Below are 19,599 nucleotides of genomic sequence, written 5' to 3'. Positions count from 1 at the left end.
GTTCAGTTTCCATTTCAGACTCATGCTTGTCTATCCATGTATTATTGAAAGATCCTCTTATTGCTATTTGCCACATTGTCTTTTTTGTTCCTACCACTGGGAGGCACCAGCTGGGAACTTAAAATTCCACACATAGTCGCTTTAATTCATTGCATATTTTTCACTGGATGCTCTCGGGAGGACCGTTCTGACAGCTGTGTACGGGACTTAAAATTGGAAAGGTGATGACAAGTTATTCCCGTAAACTCATGAGCCGTGATAGCTGTAACTGTTAAATCCACAACTAAATTAACTGTCAGATTTTTGTATCAGATTCATTTTTTATCGTCAGACACAACACGGCAGAACAGAAATAACTGCCAGTGCACCAAAAAATGAGTTTGGAAATGAAAGAAATAGAGGAGATTTGACTGAACGGGGACGATGAATGATCAATAATGGCATGAAAAGGGCGATAAAAGTGAAACAATATTAACCGCTTCATCTCCAAACCACCACACAGAAACTGAGCCCCCGCCAATCAACTCCGCCCACTTGTTCTCCCCCCAAAAATATCCCCATTGTCATAACCTGTAGCCCATTGCCATTCCTCTGCCCCATCCCACCCCCTCCACTTCCTCTTCCACCCACCGTCCCCACTGCGCTAACCTCAGATTGGTGAGCACCAACAGGTGTCTGCCCCACAGGCTTCCCAGTGCAAACACATTCCGCCCTCTCGTCACTCCCAGCACACGCACCCACTCAGGCCGAGGTTTCACCCAAGGAGCCAGGGCCGCACAGAGACGAAGGGGCAGGAGAGAGAGCTGCTGGCTGAACGGCTTGTGCTTCCGGAGGTGCCAACTATCTGCAATCCGACCGGAGGTGTGCAAGTGTTTGCCTGCGGCGCAAAGGTGCTTTAGGAGACGCTCATCCATCTGGCTTCCAGGTGAAGGTGTGAAGGGAGGACTAAAGCAAAGAGAGGAGCCTTTGATTGGCACAAAGTGCAAAAGATGTCATGACTCTCTTCACCGGACAAATGAAGATGAACATAAATGTGAGGATGAACACGCTTCTAATCATATGCGGCTGCCTTTGCCTCTCTTTAACAGGTAAGGATGTGTCCTATGATCACATTGGTTTGGATGATGATGATATTTTTACATCAGCTGATATGTCTTTCAAGCAGGAACAGATTTTAGATTCTACAGTTTGGGAATGTTTGAGTTCTCATCAAAAGAATCTGAAAATTCAAGTAATTCCGGCAGCATTCCTGACACTAGTACCCAAATAAAGATGTTCAAATGCTAAAAGAACAAAGCTAAATTGTTCCTCTACTATTTAAATACAGAAATAATGTTCACTGCTTCACTTCCTTTTTGCTTTGACCTCTGACCCCACACTGGGTTGAGAAAACAAACAGGTGCCCTATGTTTGCTGGTGTCCTGTGGTTCGGTGTTACTGTCCTCACTCTGCTACCTGTTTCCTCTCTGGGTGCTCAGCAGAGACTCCTTTCCACCTCCACTTTCAGGCGTAGGAATTGAGGCATTTTTCTGTAAGTCTGACAGCTACAGTAGGATCAGATAACCTCCAAGCATCTCCCATCCAACTGCACTCTGTCAGTTCAGTTAAATTGCTATTGATTCCACTTCCTCTGTTTTTTTTCTCCCTCTCGCTCTCGTTTTTGGTGAGGATGTGAGGGTTAAAAATCATAATTAGAATTGATTTTCAATACTTCTTATCTGGCCTCAGCTGAAGGGCTTTGACTTTGACCTTCTGACCCCACGATGGGAGTGGAAAGCAAAAAAGCTGGCCTGTGCTGTTAGGGGAACTACACGGGGGAGGCGGTGGTGTATTCTTGTCCTTTTGTGAGGGTGATTTTACAACTGTCTTTCCTCTGGAATATGAGGGAAACCACAGTGGAAACAAAGTCCGATTCCTAAGACTGACCTCCTCCTGTTTCTCTTTCTCTAGAACTTATAATGAATCATATTAACACATCATTGTTTGTTAATCAGAATCTATTTTTGGTCCCGATGGTGCTGGTATCCCAGACATCCCTTTGATCCCATTCCCTCGCTGCATATCAATTACATTAGCTCAGTCACCTTTGCTACCCATTGTACACCACCACCACCTGCCTCTCTGCTGCTTCTTTTGCATGTCCTGTCCGTCCGTCCTCGGTTTTTTCTGTTTTGTTTTGTCACATATTTGTAATGAAGACAGTCCCTCATCACTAGATCCTGATGCTTATCATGGAGAGGGCCCATTTAATCTTCCATCGTACCTCACAGGGAATGATTGGTAATTAATAAAACCCAATTTGTGCTGTGGAGGTTTCTCCACGAGATGAATAAAATCATATCAAATCTCCACTCGTAATGAGTTCTCCAGCTCTGCCACATGCCTGCAGTATTTATTTTCAGATCACAGTGTAATAGTATAAATGCTTTTTGCGTGGTCTCATTAGAATATGAATCACACAACAGAGCAGCGGTCCATCCTGGGTGTAGAATAGATGGTATTTTTAGTGTCGGTCATCTAAGTACAGTCTGAACCCCGAACCACAGCAGGTCGGCCTCACTGAGAGAACAAACATGCTTTTGTCTGGATGTCAGTGGCCTCGACATGCAAGTTAACAGGTGACTTGCTTGCGTTGTGTGCTTCATTGTTGGTCCTTTAGTGTATACAAAGATGGACAAACCCTCAGTGAAGCCACCCATATGTTTCGAGAACACCTCCTAATTACCAGTTAATCAGAAAAATTAGCAAAGCGGTGCAGTGAGAGTAGCACTGATTTGGGCCCTTAGGGAGTCTGTCCACCAAAGTGTTTTTTTTCTAGACGCCAGAGTGTTTTTTTTAGGTGTTAGCAATGAGGGCGCCTCCTACTTAAACTATGATTTAAAGCGCCAGCGGTATAATGAGACGCTCGGCGTGGCATTTTGACCTTGTCGCCGAGAGTTTAAAGGTGTTCAGCTTCAAGTAAAACACTTGTCACTGTCACCTATCACCCAACCATCCAATCATGATGCAGGAGGGGTGTGACAAATACCACACTGACTAACCCTTAAGCTTCAGCTCTTGGACTCACACACCGAGATGTGCTTTAGCCTTCCGTTTATTCTGTGAAAGTACTCTACGTTGTGCTAACATTTTCACATTTAGTTACTGTCTGATAGCAAAAACATGCTATGAAATTAGGTATTAACGCAGTCCTTTTACAGATATTCTGTGTCTTAACAACTAAAGAGTCTCAGATGAAAATTTTCAGCTGGTCAAAAATTACTTTTGTGTACACACTCTCTTAATCATATATAACTTTAAACTTTAATACTATCTAAATGGGTAAGTTATTTAAAACCGCATTGCTCATATAGTTGTCATAAATGGGGAAATTAGCTATAGAGACCACAACTGCTTTTGTATCAGGTAGTAAACATGTTTATTGCTGCTGTAAAGTTGTTCATTTTAACATGGAAGTCTATGGAGAGTGACTCACGTCTAGAGCCAACCCCAAGTGGCCATTTAAAGAACTGCAATTTATGTTTTGTGGTATGTCCATATTCTGTCCTTATTTCTTTGTGTTTGGTTGCTTTTTTTTAAATTAATTAAGCAATTAAGACTAAGCCAATGAGGGCATGCAATTTTTAGAAGCTGAATATCACCATTACTTTTCACGTGTAATAGTCTGTACTGTGGAAAAACCTCATGATCAATTCACCTCATTGACATGTTACAAGTAATGAAATTCCCCTTTATGAAAGCACTTTGTGGTTTTCTGGTATTAACTTGTGATATTATGCTTTATTTTATAAGATTCTCTAAATTTTGCCAGTTATAATTTTGTTTTCACTGCACAAAACACATTACTCCACTTCTTCCCTTACTTTCATCAGTTTTTGTCTTTTTCCTAACCCTGCCTTTCATTTTTCATCCATCATCTACTGTTGGTTTGCCGTCAGACGATGGTGGCTACTGATTCATTAGTTATCATTTTCCCCTCATCATGCTGTGTCTCTTTGCATCCGTCCTTTCATCCAGGAGCCTCAGAAACGGAGCGAAGGCTCCATCAGAAGATATTTCAGAACTACAACATGAAAGTCAGACCGGCTCGTTACTGGGAAGAGAAGGTGATGGTTCGGGTGGGGATGACCCTCTCCCAGCTGGTCAGCTTGGTAACTATAGATACACACTTTCAAAATGCATCAAACAGCCACAACATTAAAACCACCTGTCTAGTATAGTCCCCAAACCTGCTCTGAACTGTTGAGATACAGGCACAGGACCTGTTTGGGTGTCCTTTGGTGTCAAGTACTGGGACGTCCTTTGAGTCCTGTGGGTTGTGGGGTGGGATCAGATGTTTTCCAGCACCTCTTGACTATACTTGATCAGAATGGGTTCTTAGGAGTTTGCTGGCAAGTCGCATTGTCCTGGTAGGGAAGCCATTGCTGCCATTGGTAGGTGGTGTTGCAAAAGAATAGAATAGAATAGAATTTATTGCATTTGCACAGGAACGTTACAGTACAGGTACACTGGAATTCTTGTACTTTTCTCAAAGTAAGCTTTTTAGGAAAAAAAGGTTAAAGAATTAAAGAGCAGCAGCAAAAGAGAAGCTATATACATTTAAAAAGCACTCTGTATAAAAATATTTGAAATACCCTGTTATATAGTATACAGGAGTAACATTACACATGTTGGTTCCCACATAAGTAAAATGACATTATGTATGTGGAGATGGAAGAGGGAATGTTAGGTAAGTTGGTTAATTGTCCAGAGTGTGACTGGGCTGTGGAATGAGGTACTTCTTCCCCTCCTTCATATCCTATGCCACTAACCTGACAGAAGCTGGAAAATAATAAATTAAAAATTGTCAGTAAAATCCACAGGAATGGAAAAATTTCCCAGCAGAACCACTGTAATAAAATGATCTGTTACCTGCCAGTGCTTTTACTGTTATGCACTCAAATATGCCTGCAAATGATCTTGCACCCCTTACAGATGAAGTCATATTTTCAAAGTTTATCTCATCGTACTAGTGCAAACAAACACAGTCTTTAGATCAGATCCCTGCTGGGTGCTGTGAGGCCGTCCGTCCATCCATCCATACACAGTTCATTCCACAGAGGAGATTTGACAGTAATGGCAGTGACATACACAAAAAGATATGATGCTATTACTGATGTACATCTCTCTGTCTCCCTGTGTGTCTCTGTATGACACCACAGAATGAGAAGAATGAGGAAATGACAACCAACGTGTTCATGAATCTGGTATGAGCACAAAAATATTCTTTCCCGAGCCTCGCTCTAACTCCGCTCTCCTCTGCTACTCTGCCCTTAAATGGACTTGTCACTTTTTATAACCCCAAATTATTTCCTGCTTTATCCCTCTTATTCTCTGACTCACTCTTGTAGCCTTCTCTAATTATAATTCATGGACTGTTTGTGACAGTGCTGAGTGAATGCGTGTCTGTGGGATTTACCAGATTTGTCAAAGGGGGGAGAAACAAGGATACAAAGACAGGAATATCACCTTTAGTCTGCTCTGTCATTCACTTTTTTTTATTTTTCCTGCTTCACTGCCGCCTTCCTTGTTCTGCTCATCCATCCCCAGGCGTGGACAGACTACCGGTTGTCATGGAACCCAGCAGAATATGACAACATTGATGTTTTGAGAATTCCTCCCAACAAGGTGTGGCGTCCCGACATCTACCTCATAAACAAGTGAGTGTCCCTGTCTGCACAAGGTCGGTCCTCCGCTAAAATATCTGAACCATCAATGGATAGACTGCTGTGAAACCTGGCGCTCACATTCATGTTTTCATCGGGATGAATATTGATCAGTCTGAAATCGTAATTTGTCTGAATACTTTGGATTATAACCAATCATCTGTAACCATTATGTCATTGTCATCAGCCTCAATATGGTAAAAACACAGCTACTTTACTTTTATCTTTGTGTATGTAAATAACATCTTTTTATGGGTCAAATTTTAAAATTTAACCTGTAATATGGAAGACAAAACTTGAACAGAAGTGATTGCTTGGCAAGGAAATGACATTTCTGTATCATTTGTCAGTGACCCAGTTGTAACACTGTATTTGTGTGTAAGTAAAGAAGAATAGGAGTAATGTGAACATGACATTTCTCTTCCTCTCCACAGTAATGACGGTCAGTTTGACGTGGCTCTGTATGTCAACGTCTTGGTTTACAGCGATGGGACGGTCAACTGGCTCCCACCAGCCATCTACCGAAGCTCCTGCTCTATAGAGGTACTGTCTTCAAGTCTATGTAAAGCAGTGAATACAGTGTTCGGAGTTTGTCACACCACAGGAAAAGGTTTCAGAATTATGGAAAAATAAGCAGTATTCCATGCTCTGAATTGTAGATATCTAATATTTTCATCACTTTGTAGCTGTAGACTAAGTTATCTGCTATAATAAACTAAATGCATAAGGGAACTTGTACTCATTAGTTGGTGGGTCCAGCCAAGAATGGAACCAGATGTTGGCTGCGTAATTCACCTCTCCATCAATGTGGCACTTCTAAAAACCAATCCACCTCTGCATCATCTCATCATTCCTAGGATACTGAAATAATGAGCTGTTTCACAAATTAAGGTATCCAGAGAAGATGCCGTTGCATAGCTAGTTAGCAAACTGTTGGCTTCGACGCGATTGACTCGGTATACCCTTGTTGCTGAAGCGCAAACCATGCGAAGCTCCAGTGCATCAAAGAGCGATGTTTTCTAGCCCAATCCAAAAGTGCATATTATAATCAGTTATTTTCTGGCATGTATAATGTGGTTAGACACAAATCTAAGAATTTTCATTACAGGGTTTAACTTACATTCCCCAATTAGCCACATGTATGTAAGCCATGTTTGAATGCTGCAGAGAAAAATGTATTGTCTTTTTGATATTTCTCTATAATATGCATGATTGTCAATCCACAGGTGGCGTATTTCCCATTTGACTGGCAAAACTGCAGTATGGTTTTCCGCTCGTACACCTACGATGCCTCTGAGGTCGACCTGCAGTACTTTCTAGATGACGATGGCAAAGAGATCCAGGAGATTGTTATAGATGAGAACGCTTTCACTGGTTGGTACCCGGAGAGAGTTTATCACATTTTTGTGGATCTTATAATATATACAGGCAGTTTTTCATGAAAAGATGGGGCAATGACTTGCTTTTATAACTGTCAAGCTGCCTGGTTTTTGTCTTCCATGTCACTGTGCATCGTAAAGATTTCAAATAAAACCTTCTCCCTGCTCTCAACATCTGCTCCCTATTCCTTCCCTTGTACATCTCTTCCTCCACAGAGAACGGAGAATGGGCCATATGCCACAAACCATCACGGAAGAACGTCAAGGAGGACCTGTACGAGGACATCACCTTCTATCTCATCATACAGAGGAAGCCTCTTTTCTACATCATCAACATCATCGTGCCCTGCATCCTCACCAGCGTGTTGGCTATATTTGTCTTCTACCTGCCTCCCGGAGCGGGTCAGCACATCTGACATGTTTTGACATTGCGACCACACGTCACTGCCAAGAAAGAGTATAGGAAGTGATGCACTGTCTCATGTCATAACAAGAAGCATGTGCCCAATCCAAGCTGCTTCATGAGTCAGGGCAAGCTTTAAAGGAATTTATTGATATACCACAGATTGAAGTAAAGTGTCCGAGCCGATGAATCTTCTTTGTCAATCCTTGGCCTTGTGTGCCTGCACTTTGAGGAGTGATGCTTCACTGACATTGCAGGGAATATAGATTCAGTAGAAAGCAGCAGGATTGATGGTAAAACTGAGCATGATGAATTTTTGGAGCATAAACTCACTTTAGGTAATCTGTGAGACTGAGCTGAGTCAGCACCACTTACTAGTAAACTCTGCACGTCTTAGATGAGGCATGTTTCTCCACAACAAACAGTCAAATACAGTCTTACTGTAAAGTGTGTCCTTGTCAGTTGAATACAGTGTACTTTACCGTCATAATTCATTTTCCAAACTGCTCGTTCTGTTTGCAGGGGAGAAGATGACTCTCTCCATTTCTGTCCTCATCGCTCTGACTGTCTTCATGCTGCTGCTGGCTGACAAGGTCCCTGAGACGTCCCTCGGCATCCCAATTATTGTCAACTACGTCATGTTCACCATGATCCTGGTCACGTTCTCCGTCATCCTGAGCGTCGTCGTCCTCAACCTTCACCACCGGACGCCCAGCACGCACATCATGCCAAACTGGGTTCGAAAGGTACTAAGCATCCATCTCAGCTTTTCCAATACCTCTGTGAAAAATGACTGATTTCTGAACCCTCACTCCTCAGGTGTTTATTCACTTCCTTCCCAAATACATCGGCATGATGAGGCCGAACCCAGAGGAGCCTATGTTGAAGGAGGACTCTAGTGAGGACACACCCATCCGAAGCTACAATGGACGACAACCTGGAGGAGAATACTTCTTTCGCAAGATCAACCCTGATCTTGTCATACCTTGGAGAGGAAGGTAAGGACACATTTACTAACAAGGAGTCTACCAGAGATCTACAGTTTATATTGCTTTAGTGAGATTTACATCTTTTGTTTTTTTTCAATGCTTGTTTATACTCATGTCTCAATCATCCTTGGAATGGAGGATACACATGTTGCACAAATATTAGAAGCAGTTGTGTTTCTCTATCTTTCTCTTTAAAATACCCCAAAGGTGTTCTATTGCAATCAGATCAGGCAACGTACTTCACCAGATCATTGCTTTCACTGTTTCTGCTTTAGAAACTCTTGTACATTTTGGTAGTTGGTGCTTGGATCGTTTTCATGCTGAAATATTTCTCTTCTGCCAAGTTTCTGCAGACTGGGAGTCGTCTTGTCAGCAGTATTTTGGTATATCCACAGTCATTCATGGTGCCGTCTATAAATATCATCACCTCAACGCCTTTCACGCCCATCCAGCCCCATGTCATCGCATTACCGCCTATATGGCCTGGCAGTGTGCTTCACTGGTGGGACTATACATTCACTGTGGTAGTGTAGTGCAGAAGAGCAAGCAAGAGTTTGTTTTTTCTTGGATGAGCTGTCTCATAGATTCCATTTTCCACTGACAACCCCTGTTGCCAAGTGTAAAGTACTTGCCCTTCTGTTTTTCAGATCTAGATTGTTGAAGTGGTGTACTCTGTGGAGGGATAACCACTGTGGCTCTGAATGTTGGTACTGTGGCTCATTTTCTACCTCTGGTTTACTGCTGCAACTGTGTTTTGACTGATTTTCAGTTGGTTGCCAGTCTTCCTGTATCCTTTTCTATGTTCCATATAATCAGAATCCTCAATTCTTCAGTTTTTTTCCCATGTGGAGCCATGATTACAGGTGTATTCACTTTAGTTTCTCAGACAAAATGATATATTGAGAGGTGATGCAGTTTTGAATCATTTGATATTCAGCTGATATTGCACTGGGGTGTACTCAATACTATTGCACAGCGTTAAAGTATTCTCAACTCTCATTCATGTGAAGTGACACATTTTATGACAACAAATAGGAATAAGAACATAAGAAATAGCAATGAGAATGCCCAAAACAGTGTTTTTTTTAATAGAATCTGAAAAACCCTGTGGTACATGCCTGATATCAGTGCAGTTGGTTACTTAGTCTTTGATTTTCTACAACAAAAAATGTAGAAATCTCACAATTAATTACCATTTAAGTGGATTAGACCTCAATGGCAAACCTAGTTCTTGGTTTGAGTTATTAAAAATGACAAAAGTTATATTGCCTGTCCTCTTATCTGTCAAGACTGTTCAAAAGCATGGAGCTGAGGTGATAACCATGAGGGTCATCCATCCTGATTCAGCCTCTTTCTAGTCTGAGATGTGCTGATCCTGACGTTACACCTGGGGAGAGCTATTTCTATTAATGGTAATAAAAGCCAGTGTGGGAATGAATCTTCCTTGTAGAGTGTGCCAAAGTGTGAAAGTTGGATCTGATGCCAGACCAGCTATTATAGTAAAGTACACTGTGTGCTAGAGTTGGCAGAATTACAGCCATCATCACAGCAGCTCAGGGAATCTGTCAAGACTGTAACACTATGTGCACTTCTTGCAGCCTGCCATATTTAATACCATATTTAATACAACCATATGAAAGGCACTCTGATGGACCAAAGAGATTAAGATTAATGATTCCGATTCTGCTGAACGAATCAAATGGAGGTGGTCTTGGTCTGATAACACTCTTGAATAAAGGCCTATAAACAAAGTTTTAGCGTTAGTCCAAAGTGTACAGGATGTTTTAGAGGCACTTATTTAATGCACAGTGTATATTCAAATGTCTTTATTGGGCTTTTTGTGATATATTTTGAAACTAATGCTACTTAAATGGAATCATTTATGCTGATCATCTCGGTAAAATGTTGTTTTGAATGCATAAATCCAAAAACCTTTGATTGATGGAGCACAGAATGCATAAGGAAACTTTATTGGCTGCAGGATGAACTTGAGAAACACAGAAAGTTTGGGGTTTTTTTGTGATGTTTTGTATTGTTGAAGCCAGCTATGCTACAGCAACTGGGACAGATGGTTTTTGGATTCAGGTTGGTTGAACAGATTAGGAAGCTCTTTTCCTCACTGGCCTGAGGGGAGTGTAAGACAGAGCCGGTCCTGACCTCTCTGAAACCTTGAGCAAAATTCAGCTAAGGGGCCCTAACAGATGACCTGTGAACCATGTCTGCCATTTGTCTTCACCATCCAGTCACATCTGACACCTCAGTGATCCTATCGCAATCTTCCACAGTTTGTTCCTTCTGTTTGTCCAAGAATAAGTTAATAGCAAGACAGTTGATTAATTTTATCATGTGCGTCAGGCCTATTCAAAATTTCAAATATAAAATACCATTTGTACAATGAATTAACTTGATATTTCATGGTTATTATTAACTGAGACATCCATGAATCCAATATTTATTCAAGCTGTAACTAATCATTGAATGAGAGACTATATAATCAATTAAAACGGTGTTGTTTTAAAATTATTTGCACTCATAAGTAGGGATGTCCCATAAAATCGGCCCACCAATATTATCAGCCCGATATTGGCATAGAAATGTAATATCGATCAATATCATTATCGTTTTTTTTGCCTATTATGAAAATGGATAAAATAATGCCTGGATGAAATGAACTCATCATCAAACTGCGTCGTGAAGCGTGTAAACAGTGTGGCTGCAGTAACAAGCTTGCTGTGGCTGACTAACAATATGTCTGTGGTTTGGAATTATTTCCAAGCCCACATATATCGGTATTGGTATCGGTTGATATCGGAATTGGAAATTGAGAGTTGGACAATATCGGCGTATCGGTTATTGACAATAAAAGCCAATATCGGACATCCCTGCTCATAAGGTATATATTCTCAACTAGGAATTACAAGTTTCATTTTGTGCATATGAATGCATATAGTTACAGTTACAACAGTAAAATCCTGCTTTTACACAATTACATGAGTAATAATAATTTAATTAAAAAATATACAGTACATAAATGCATATAGTACTTTTACTACTAATACCATAGTATGTTTGCTTGAATATGCTTAAATACTTGCACATAAATGCAGGACTTTTATAGTATGGTATGAGTAGTTTTCGTTAAAAAGAAAGCAAACAAAACACTTAATATTTAAATGAATTAATGTAGTAACTATGTTTTGTATTAAGTGAGGTTAGCACTCCCACAGCCTGATGGCATATTTCCTTTAAAACTTGTGGGTTTGCTGTGTGAAGTGAGTCTCTCCTTTGTTGCTTTAGTCACCTGCAACGCTTCTAAATAGGCATCAAAGTTACTAAAAGCCTGTGCTGTGTTCACTGTCACAAAAGAAACATGAAGAGTCCATGTCTACGTCAAAAAGGCATCCTCCTGCATTATTCAAAGTGGAGTTGTGTGAACCAGTAGTTAAATATTACAAGCAAAAACACACAGTTAGATGAAGTAATTGCAACCATAGTGACTGTTGTCTCTTTTCTGGTTTCTACAGTAAATTGGGCTTTACTTTGACTGCTTTACTAACGATAGCAGGCTCATATTCCATCCTTGTAAAGCCTATAAAGACCATTGATATCAGATTAATATACCCAGTAGAAACTATTAGTATGGATCAAACACTGTTTTTCTAATTAAAAATTAGAATAATGTACTTGTATGCTAACAAGATGTTGCTTTGCTAAAATGTTGCTTCAACCCAGTGACGTCTTTTCTAAATTGCTGGCTTCTCTCTGACTAATCTGATAGTAGGCCTCAGTCTTGCCACCCAGTCCTGGCATCATAAACAGCTCCACAGTCCCCTGAACCAGGCCTGGTGCTGGGCATCTCTCATCCCGTTCCAAATGCATCAGATTCAGCCCCAGCTAAGCCCCACACACCCGTCCACAGTCGCCAGCCTCTAAGCCTCTGTTTAGGTTGGGCATTAGGGGGTAATCCCACAGAAAGAAGGTGGAGGGAGGGTGAAGAATAGATGAGTGGGTGGGAAGGCTGGTGCTGAGTGATCGGGACATGGGAGGCTTTTAGATGTGGGAGAGATGGTGGCGAGGCAGATAGAAACCAGCCTATCTGTTGCCTCATGCATTTCTCTTTATTTTGTTATTCTGGCAGGTGTTTACAGCATATTTATGAGAATTTTCTGGACATTTGGGGACATGAGGTGTTATATACCAAGAAAAGAAAGCATAAAAGTCTTTTTTTCATTACACACGTGTTTAAATGAGCAACGAGCTCTATTGTCTGATCAGAATATAGTATTAGACAATATACATGAGCTGACATGCTAGTAAAGTTAGAGTACGGTGTGCATGTGCTTGTCTAAGTGTCTGTGTATCAGTGTATCATAGTGCGAAAGGCTCCATGTATCTGGTAATGAATGCAAGCTGTGGAATGTGGATGGCATGCAGTATGTGGAGCACCACTCTGCACACACACGCACACACACCATCATTCCTACAGTAGCCGGTTCCTTTTTATTGTCCAGCAGTCCATCTGGCGTCACACTGTCTTTTCTGTGGCACTGATAACTTGTCCAGCTCCTTCTCTGGCGCCTTCCTCTTCCTGCTGCCGGAGTTTCTGCACATTTGCCACCATCGTGCACGTCATGTAACTGCACACCACGTACATGGACTGTATGTAGACATGACATGCGCTGTGATGCTCGGCCAGACTTCCTCAGAAGGAACGATGAGACGTGATATGCATCCATGAAGTCACAGCGTTTTAGTGATCATATGCTAAAGAATGTCAGCAAAGCCAGTGGATCTCGGGGTATAGGTAGCAGCTTGACTCGAAGATGTCATATGATTCAAAATTGCTGGAATGTTCCTCTTCCTCCGAGAGTGTTTTGGTATATCTCCAGGCATTCATGGTGTATCTATAAAGCCATCTCCCCAGCAGCTTTTGCACTCATACAGCTTCGTATCATCCCACTTTCACCTCTGTGCTTCACTGCCAGGACCGTGCATTCACTGTGGTAGTCCTACGCACCATCTGAGTCAAACAAATCTGATTTCTTCTCAGCTGACCGAAGAAGGCGCTCTCAACATACGTCAGGATTCTTTTTGCGTTCTGTAGCAACATGTCCTCTTGCAGTTTTGTGCCAGCACAAGCGGTGGTATTTGTCTTGGACGCCATCCAAAGCGGTTGATGTCATGCACTGTCCTTCACACTGTCTGAGCCGTCACTGAAAGTTTCCATTGATGACCCCTGTGCCAAGTCAAGTAGTGCACTGTACGTTACATCATAATGAATATAACTCGTTCTGTACTTCCTGATTGCTGCTGCTCATTTTTAGTTGGCCACTAATCGTCCTGTATCATTTTCCCCCTTCATGAAGTCTCACAGTCAGATTTTTTAACAAGTCTATTCATTTTTGTTGAATTTCTACTTTGGTGCCTATATTTTCTACATTGTCTTTCTAAAATGTTTGATTTTTACTGCTCATAAGAGGAAATACTCTGCTGCTCCACTTAGAATTAGTGCAGTCATTAAGGGATGAGACAGTTTTGAATCATTTGACATTTGATGATGTTGCCCAGGGGTGTACTCACTTCCATTGTATACTGGATATCCAGAAATGAAGCCACATTTTATTTTATTTCTTACACAGGATGGCTATAGAGTAATATGTACTGAAGAGATCAAAGCCTTCATTATGCTGTTCTGTGTTCCAGTTGTGACATTTAGCTGTGGAGTGGCATGCATAATACATACCACCTGGGGTTAAATAGATACACATCACTTGTTCCACTTGCTAGCAATGTTGATGGACTCATCACTTGTAATGGTAAATGACATAAGACCAGAGTATTAGAATATCGAGTGGCCAAAAATGATCTAACAGCTGAAATCACAGCAGCTGATTTTACATGTATTTAAAAGAACATCTCGTACATAAAAAATAGATTTGCATAAAACATCTCAGTCAGATTTAAAAGTCTACACCTGACTCTGAAGATATGGAAAATACACGCAAGTTTATAAAGAGGTGACGGGTGAATGGGGTGATGGGAAGCAAAGGGCAGCAGCAGGAGGAAGTGGAATCTTTAGCGAATAATAAACACCCTATAAGTGTTTGCTTGAACCTGTGCAGGCACGAGTGTGTGTGAAATGACCTGCTGTATTTCTACAGTATACTGTATTTTGTCGGATCATTTAAAAATGTGTTTTTCTGTCAATTGTTTGAACATGTTGTCTGGTAAAGGAGAAGTAACTCCCTTAAAGTCATGATAAACAGCAGCGTTTTATAGAAGTTGTGGGTTTAAAGGCTGAATTTGGTTTGAAATTTAGCTTAACTCAGTCTATACATCATCTGGCTGATTAACAAGCATGGCATGTACACTTTGGGTTGTGTTGTTTTCTTCCTGATTTCAGAGTTCTACTGAAATAGTAGAACTTAAGGAGGAAGACGACATGCTGTGACGACTTCACAGCATGCAGACCCTGTAGGAACGTTCCCTCTCTGCCCCGGTGTTTTGCTTTATGGAACAGCTGTGTGTTGGGAAGAATGAAGGAGTCAGAGGTCGCGGCATCACGTAAATGTTGACCCAGTGTCAATGTCACCCTCTGTCAGGAGTGTGCTGCTGTCACTCAGTGCTCCTAGAAGCTGCAGGAAGCCTGTCAGTGGCTAGAGGGCACACAAGGACGCATGACTGTTTGTTACGGAGCGACAACTCTGACATCTGCGTCTGTCCCGCACGTCCTCAGCTGGACAGATAATGTCAGCCGTGGTTTGTTTCAGCAGAGGTGAACAGTGCTGTCCCAGTGACTCATGACACACGCAGTATAAATCTCAGCTTATGGAGCTGTGGGGAGTGTTATCATGACAGGCTTCACCGGAGAGACGGACCCAGCTTAGAATGTGTTTTCTTTGGAGACAGCGTTCTTCTTTGCCAGTGTGGTAAAAGTGCAGTCAGGATGGTTTGGAGCTGGATCTCTTCAAACCCACACTGCATAAATTCAAATAAATGTATAGACTAACATAAAAGAATATACAATGAAAGAAAAAATAGAATAGAATAGAATAGAATATCCTTTATTAGTCCCACAAAGGGAAATTTGCAATATCACAGCAGCAAAATGACAGTAAGAAAAGAGCAAGGGAACAGATCTATGAATTAAGACATAAAATATATACACTATATGTACAATATAAATAAGAAAAAATACACACCAGGATACTAAAAACACAAAATTTAAGAATCATGTACACACGGTCATTCATTGTCAAAAAGGTAGTGACCAGTTTCTACTAGCTTGTCATTAAAAATATCCAGTGTGTAATATTTTGGATGGATTTCTGTGAAATTTAGTGCAGACATTCATCTTAGGATCTGTTTAAATAAAATTTGGGACTTTTATCTACTTCATTAATCACTAGGTCAATTGTTTCATTGTACAATATGTTTCTTTGTGGCCAAATACGTGAAAAATACATCCCGTCTCAGCTGTATTTTGTGTTCTATACCACAATTAGCACTAAAGATGGCGAAATTGTCAAGTCGGCTCCAGGCTCACTGAGCTGCAGACTATTTATGTTGGTTTCATGCAGCGGTATACACAAACTACACAAAATAATTAGATTAATGTATTTAAATCTTTGGAAAACAAGATGCTGAAGGCTGATTTTGGTATAATGTACATAGAAGTGTCTGCACATAGCACATGGAAGTAAAATAACTACAGAAATGTTCAGTTTCAGCCACAAAGTGTTGCATCAAGTGTCCTTTAGTTTCTGTTCAGTATCCTACTTGTTCTCTGTTGCAGTTCTTCGTCTCTGTGTGTTGCAGGTGTGAGAGCACAGTGCAGCTCCAGCGGCTCCCCAACACCGACAGCTTCTGCCTGATCCTCCCTCCCAACCTGAAGTCAGCCATCGCCGCTGTGACATACATGGCCGAGCAGCTGAAGAAGCAGGACACGGACGACACGGTGAGTCAGGCCTCCCGTTATCCAGTCCGTCCGCTGCTCCTGAGCACAGGGTGTTCCAAACATGTGTCACTGCATGCATACAGTACACTGCTGACTCAGTGCTTACAGTAAGGGCTTTGTGTGTGTGTGTGTGTGTGTGTGTGTGTGTGTGTGTGTGTGTGTGTGTGTGTGTGTGTGTGTGTGTGTGTGTGTGTGTGTGTGTGTGTGTGTGTGTGTGTGTGTGTGTGTGTGTGTGTGTTTTGTTCCCTCCAGATGACAGGAGACTGGCAGTACATCGCCCTGGTGGTGGACCGTCTCTTCTTGTGGTTGTTTGTCATCATCACCACTCTGGGAACCCTCGCCATGTTCTTGGACGCCAGTTTCAATTACACACCTGACAACCCTTTCCCATAGCGGACAACACACACACACACACACACACACACAGCTTGGCACATGGTGTGGTTGACACTTTACTTCTTCTCGGTGCTTCACCAGATCTGACTTTCCATGAACAACTATTCCGTATGTCGGTAGTAATGTTTTGTAACGTCACATTTGTATGAAGAGTAGAAGCATGCCCACAGGCCTGACACACCGCTGACATGCTCACACAATCCATGTATGTAGGTTTAAAGGATAGGACACTCCGTGGTTTTGCATTACTTTCATCTAAATAATCTAACACATTTTGATCTTCGTTGTTTGAGTCTAAAGACTTGAAATACATGTTTCTCAAAAGTGGCTTTTTGTTTTATTTGATGTAGAGCATGAGCTTGACACAGAGCAGTGGTCATATTAGTGGTTGTAATGTTGAAGTAGAGGCAGTAGGGGGCAGTGATATAATGTTAAATTATAAGGTGGCATCCCTGCAGTTGCAATGAGTTTTAAAAGTAAATGAAAATTAAGACCCCAAACACTTTAACCCTCCTGTTGTCCTCATTTACGGGCACCAAAAAATATTGTTTCTTTGTCTGAAAAAAATCCAAAAATTCAGCAAAAAAATCCCCCAAATTTCTGAAAATTTGCAAAAACCTTCAGGAAGAAAATTCCTTAAAAGTTTCCCTTAAAAGTTTTATTTAAAAAAAAAAAAAAAAAAAAAAAAAAACAGCCTAAATTTGGCAAGAAAATTCTTGTAAATATTTTCAAAAAATGAGTAAAAATCTCCTCCAAAAAATCCTAAAAATATCTGAAGTGATTACGTATATATCAGTAAAATTTATATACTAATACTACTATACTAATATTTTCTTTAAGAATATTCACAAAAAAATCTACCAAAATCCAGCGAAATTTGCTGGATTTTGGTTGATTTTTTTTGTTAGCGTTCTTCAGAAACATTTTTAACATTTTTTTTTCACCAAAACATCTTCAAAGATTTCCCAAAAATGTTGAAAATGTGGACATCAGAAGTTTCACTGTGAAAATATATATTTTTTTTTCACATTTTCAAATCTTAAAACGGGTCAATTTTGACCTGCAGGACAACATGAGGGTTAATAGTTCATAAAACATGCTTAAAACTCTACTCCTCTTTGGAATCTTTGCGACCCCTGCAGTAAAATATAGCCAAATCCAATAGATTTTTGTAGGATTAGTGTTGACCAAAGCATTTTACAGAGCGCTACTGTCCCAAATTCCAAATAAGTGTATTACTAAGGTTTAATAATGCATCTCCAAAACATGATTGTGTCAAAACAAGAATACGACGCTTCGTTTCTGCATTCTGTCACCTTCATCATACGTGTAAATCCAATTTTTTTTGGAAAGTGAAAGATTATCCCTTGATTATTTTTCCACATTTGGTGCTGCTGGGGCTCAGGTGGTAGAGCACATTTTCCACTAATCTCAGTTTGATCCCCAGACCTTCTGTGTGCCGAAGGGGAAAAATACTGAACCCCAAGTTGCTCCTGATGGCAGGTGAGCACCTTGAGTGTGTGTTTGTAAACGGTGAATGGTATTTAAAGCACTCTGTAGAACTTTGCTAAGGTTAAATGGTGTAAAATAAATGCATTTACAGGTCAGATTTGAAAAGAAAGGCTATATTTAAATGGAGCTTTTATTTTCTTGCCATTTTTAGCTACCATTTAGTGATCTTTTTTTAATTTTGGGTGGCTTCAATTAGCTACACCAAGCAGTCGTTCTTAACACCCAAGTCTGAGTTCTGTGAAAACATCTATGCTTTTCTTTAACACGGGTCCCTTAATAAGTCAGATATCTTCTTTTTATTGAATAAAAATGTTAATGTGTGGCTGAAACAACGAAGGAACCCCTTAGTTAAAGCAGAATGAAAACTGATTCAGGATCATTTAGAGACATCCTCCAATAAAATTAAGGTTTTTAGCTTCTTGAAATCCGTATCAACCCATATCAGGAGTCAAATAAGTGGAAGAGTTTCTAACATGTGGCTGGATTTTTCCAGTATTTTAACTTGCCTTTGTGTGGCATAGAGTAACTTAACAGTGTTTGAGCATAGCTGTAGGTGAGCTGGTGTGCTTGAGCTGCAGAGTGGCGGACAGAAGGATGAAGAGAGAGACAGTGACTTCATAGATCTGCACATTCTAGAGAAAATAACTGTGTGGAGTTGAATCTAAACTATTTTAAAACAGGAAGGGATGGTTTTAATGAAGGAAAAAAAAACTTCTAAATGTGTCGTTTTGATTTAAACATTGACCAGACTTTAAGGGACTTTAAGTTAGTTTTCATGTGAGTTGCTTACAGTACAGCTTAGTGCATCATGCTACAAGTTCTGCTGTTTGTCTTGTGCCAATTTTACATGACTGAATTAGCTCTGAAGTGCCTAAATTAATTAGTTTCCATGGCAGATAAAGATTAAAAATGCTTTACAGAAAGTAGAAACCCAAAAATAATCATACAGATTGCTAGGTTGTATCATAAAAAAATACAAAATCAACTAAAAGAGATGCAAAATGAATGCAGCATCAAAATGGACAAAATACAAGATGCAAAATGACACATAAGACTTAAAACATAATGCCTACAAAGAGATTTTAAAGAACTGGAAATAAAAAAATGGACACAATAAGTAAAAGAACAAGAAGCAGGGCTTTAAATTTGTGATAAAAGCGAGGCAATCTACAGAAAACCCGTGACTTTGAAAATCACAAACATTGTGTAAATATTTTCCAACACTCCTGGCTTTTCTGCTCACATTTTCTGCTAACAT

The 19,599-nt window shown here is 40.5% G+C and overlaps 1 protein-coding gene across 1 annotated transcript; it reads left to right on the top strand.

Annotated features, from left to right (window-relative positions):
* Positions 1-611: 611 nt before the first annotated feature.
* On the top strand, positions 612-17,156 carry chrnb1l (cholinergic receptor, nicotinic, beta 1 (muscle) like). The gene is made up of 11 exons (XM_055007604.1): positions 612-1,088; positions 4,018-4,151; positions 5,202-5,246; positions 5,590-5,699; positions 6,140-6,248; positions 6,932-7,079; positions 7,301-7,486; positions 8,010-8,233; positions 8,307-8,485; positions 16,295-16,433; positions 16,686-17,156. The coding sequence occupies exons 1-11, from the start codon at positions 995-997 to the stop codon at positions 16,824-16,826; spliced, it is 1,509 nt and encodes a 502-aa protein (XP_054863579.1). The 5' UTR covers positions 612-994; the 3' UTR covers positions 16,827-17,156.
* Positions 17,157-19,599: the final 2,443 nt, after the last annotated feature.

The sequence above is a fragment of the Amphiprion ocellaris genome, chromosome 23 (genome assembly GCF_022539595.1).
Source record: "Amphiprion ocellaris isolate individual 3 ecotype Okinawa chromosome 23, ASM2253959v1, whole genome shotgun sequence".
NCBI lineage: Eukaryota > Metazoa > Chordata > Actinopteri > Pomacentridae > Amphiprion > Amphiprion ocellaris.
Note: the sequence above shows the minus strand (reverse complement) of the source record. Positions and strands in the feature narration are given on the sequence as shown.

Excerpts from the sequence above, each read along its gene's own strand:
- chrnb1l (XM_055007604.1), top strand. The coding sequence starts at position 995 with ATGACTCTCTTCACCGGACAAATGAAGATGAACATAAATGTGAGGATG. Across the intron at positions 1,089-4,017 it reads CCTTTGCCTCTCTTTAACAG|GAGCCTCAGAAACGGAGCGA; the intron begins GTAAGGATGTGT and ends CCTTTCATCCAG. Across the intron at positions 6,249-6,931 it reads GAAGCTCCTGCTCTATAGAG|GTGGCGTATTTCCCATTTGA; the intron begins GTACTGTCTTCA and ends GTCAATCCACAG.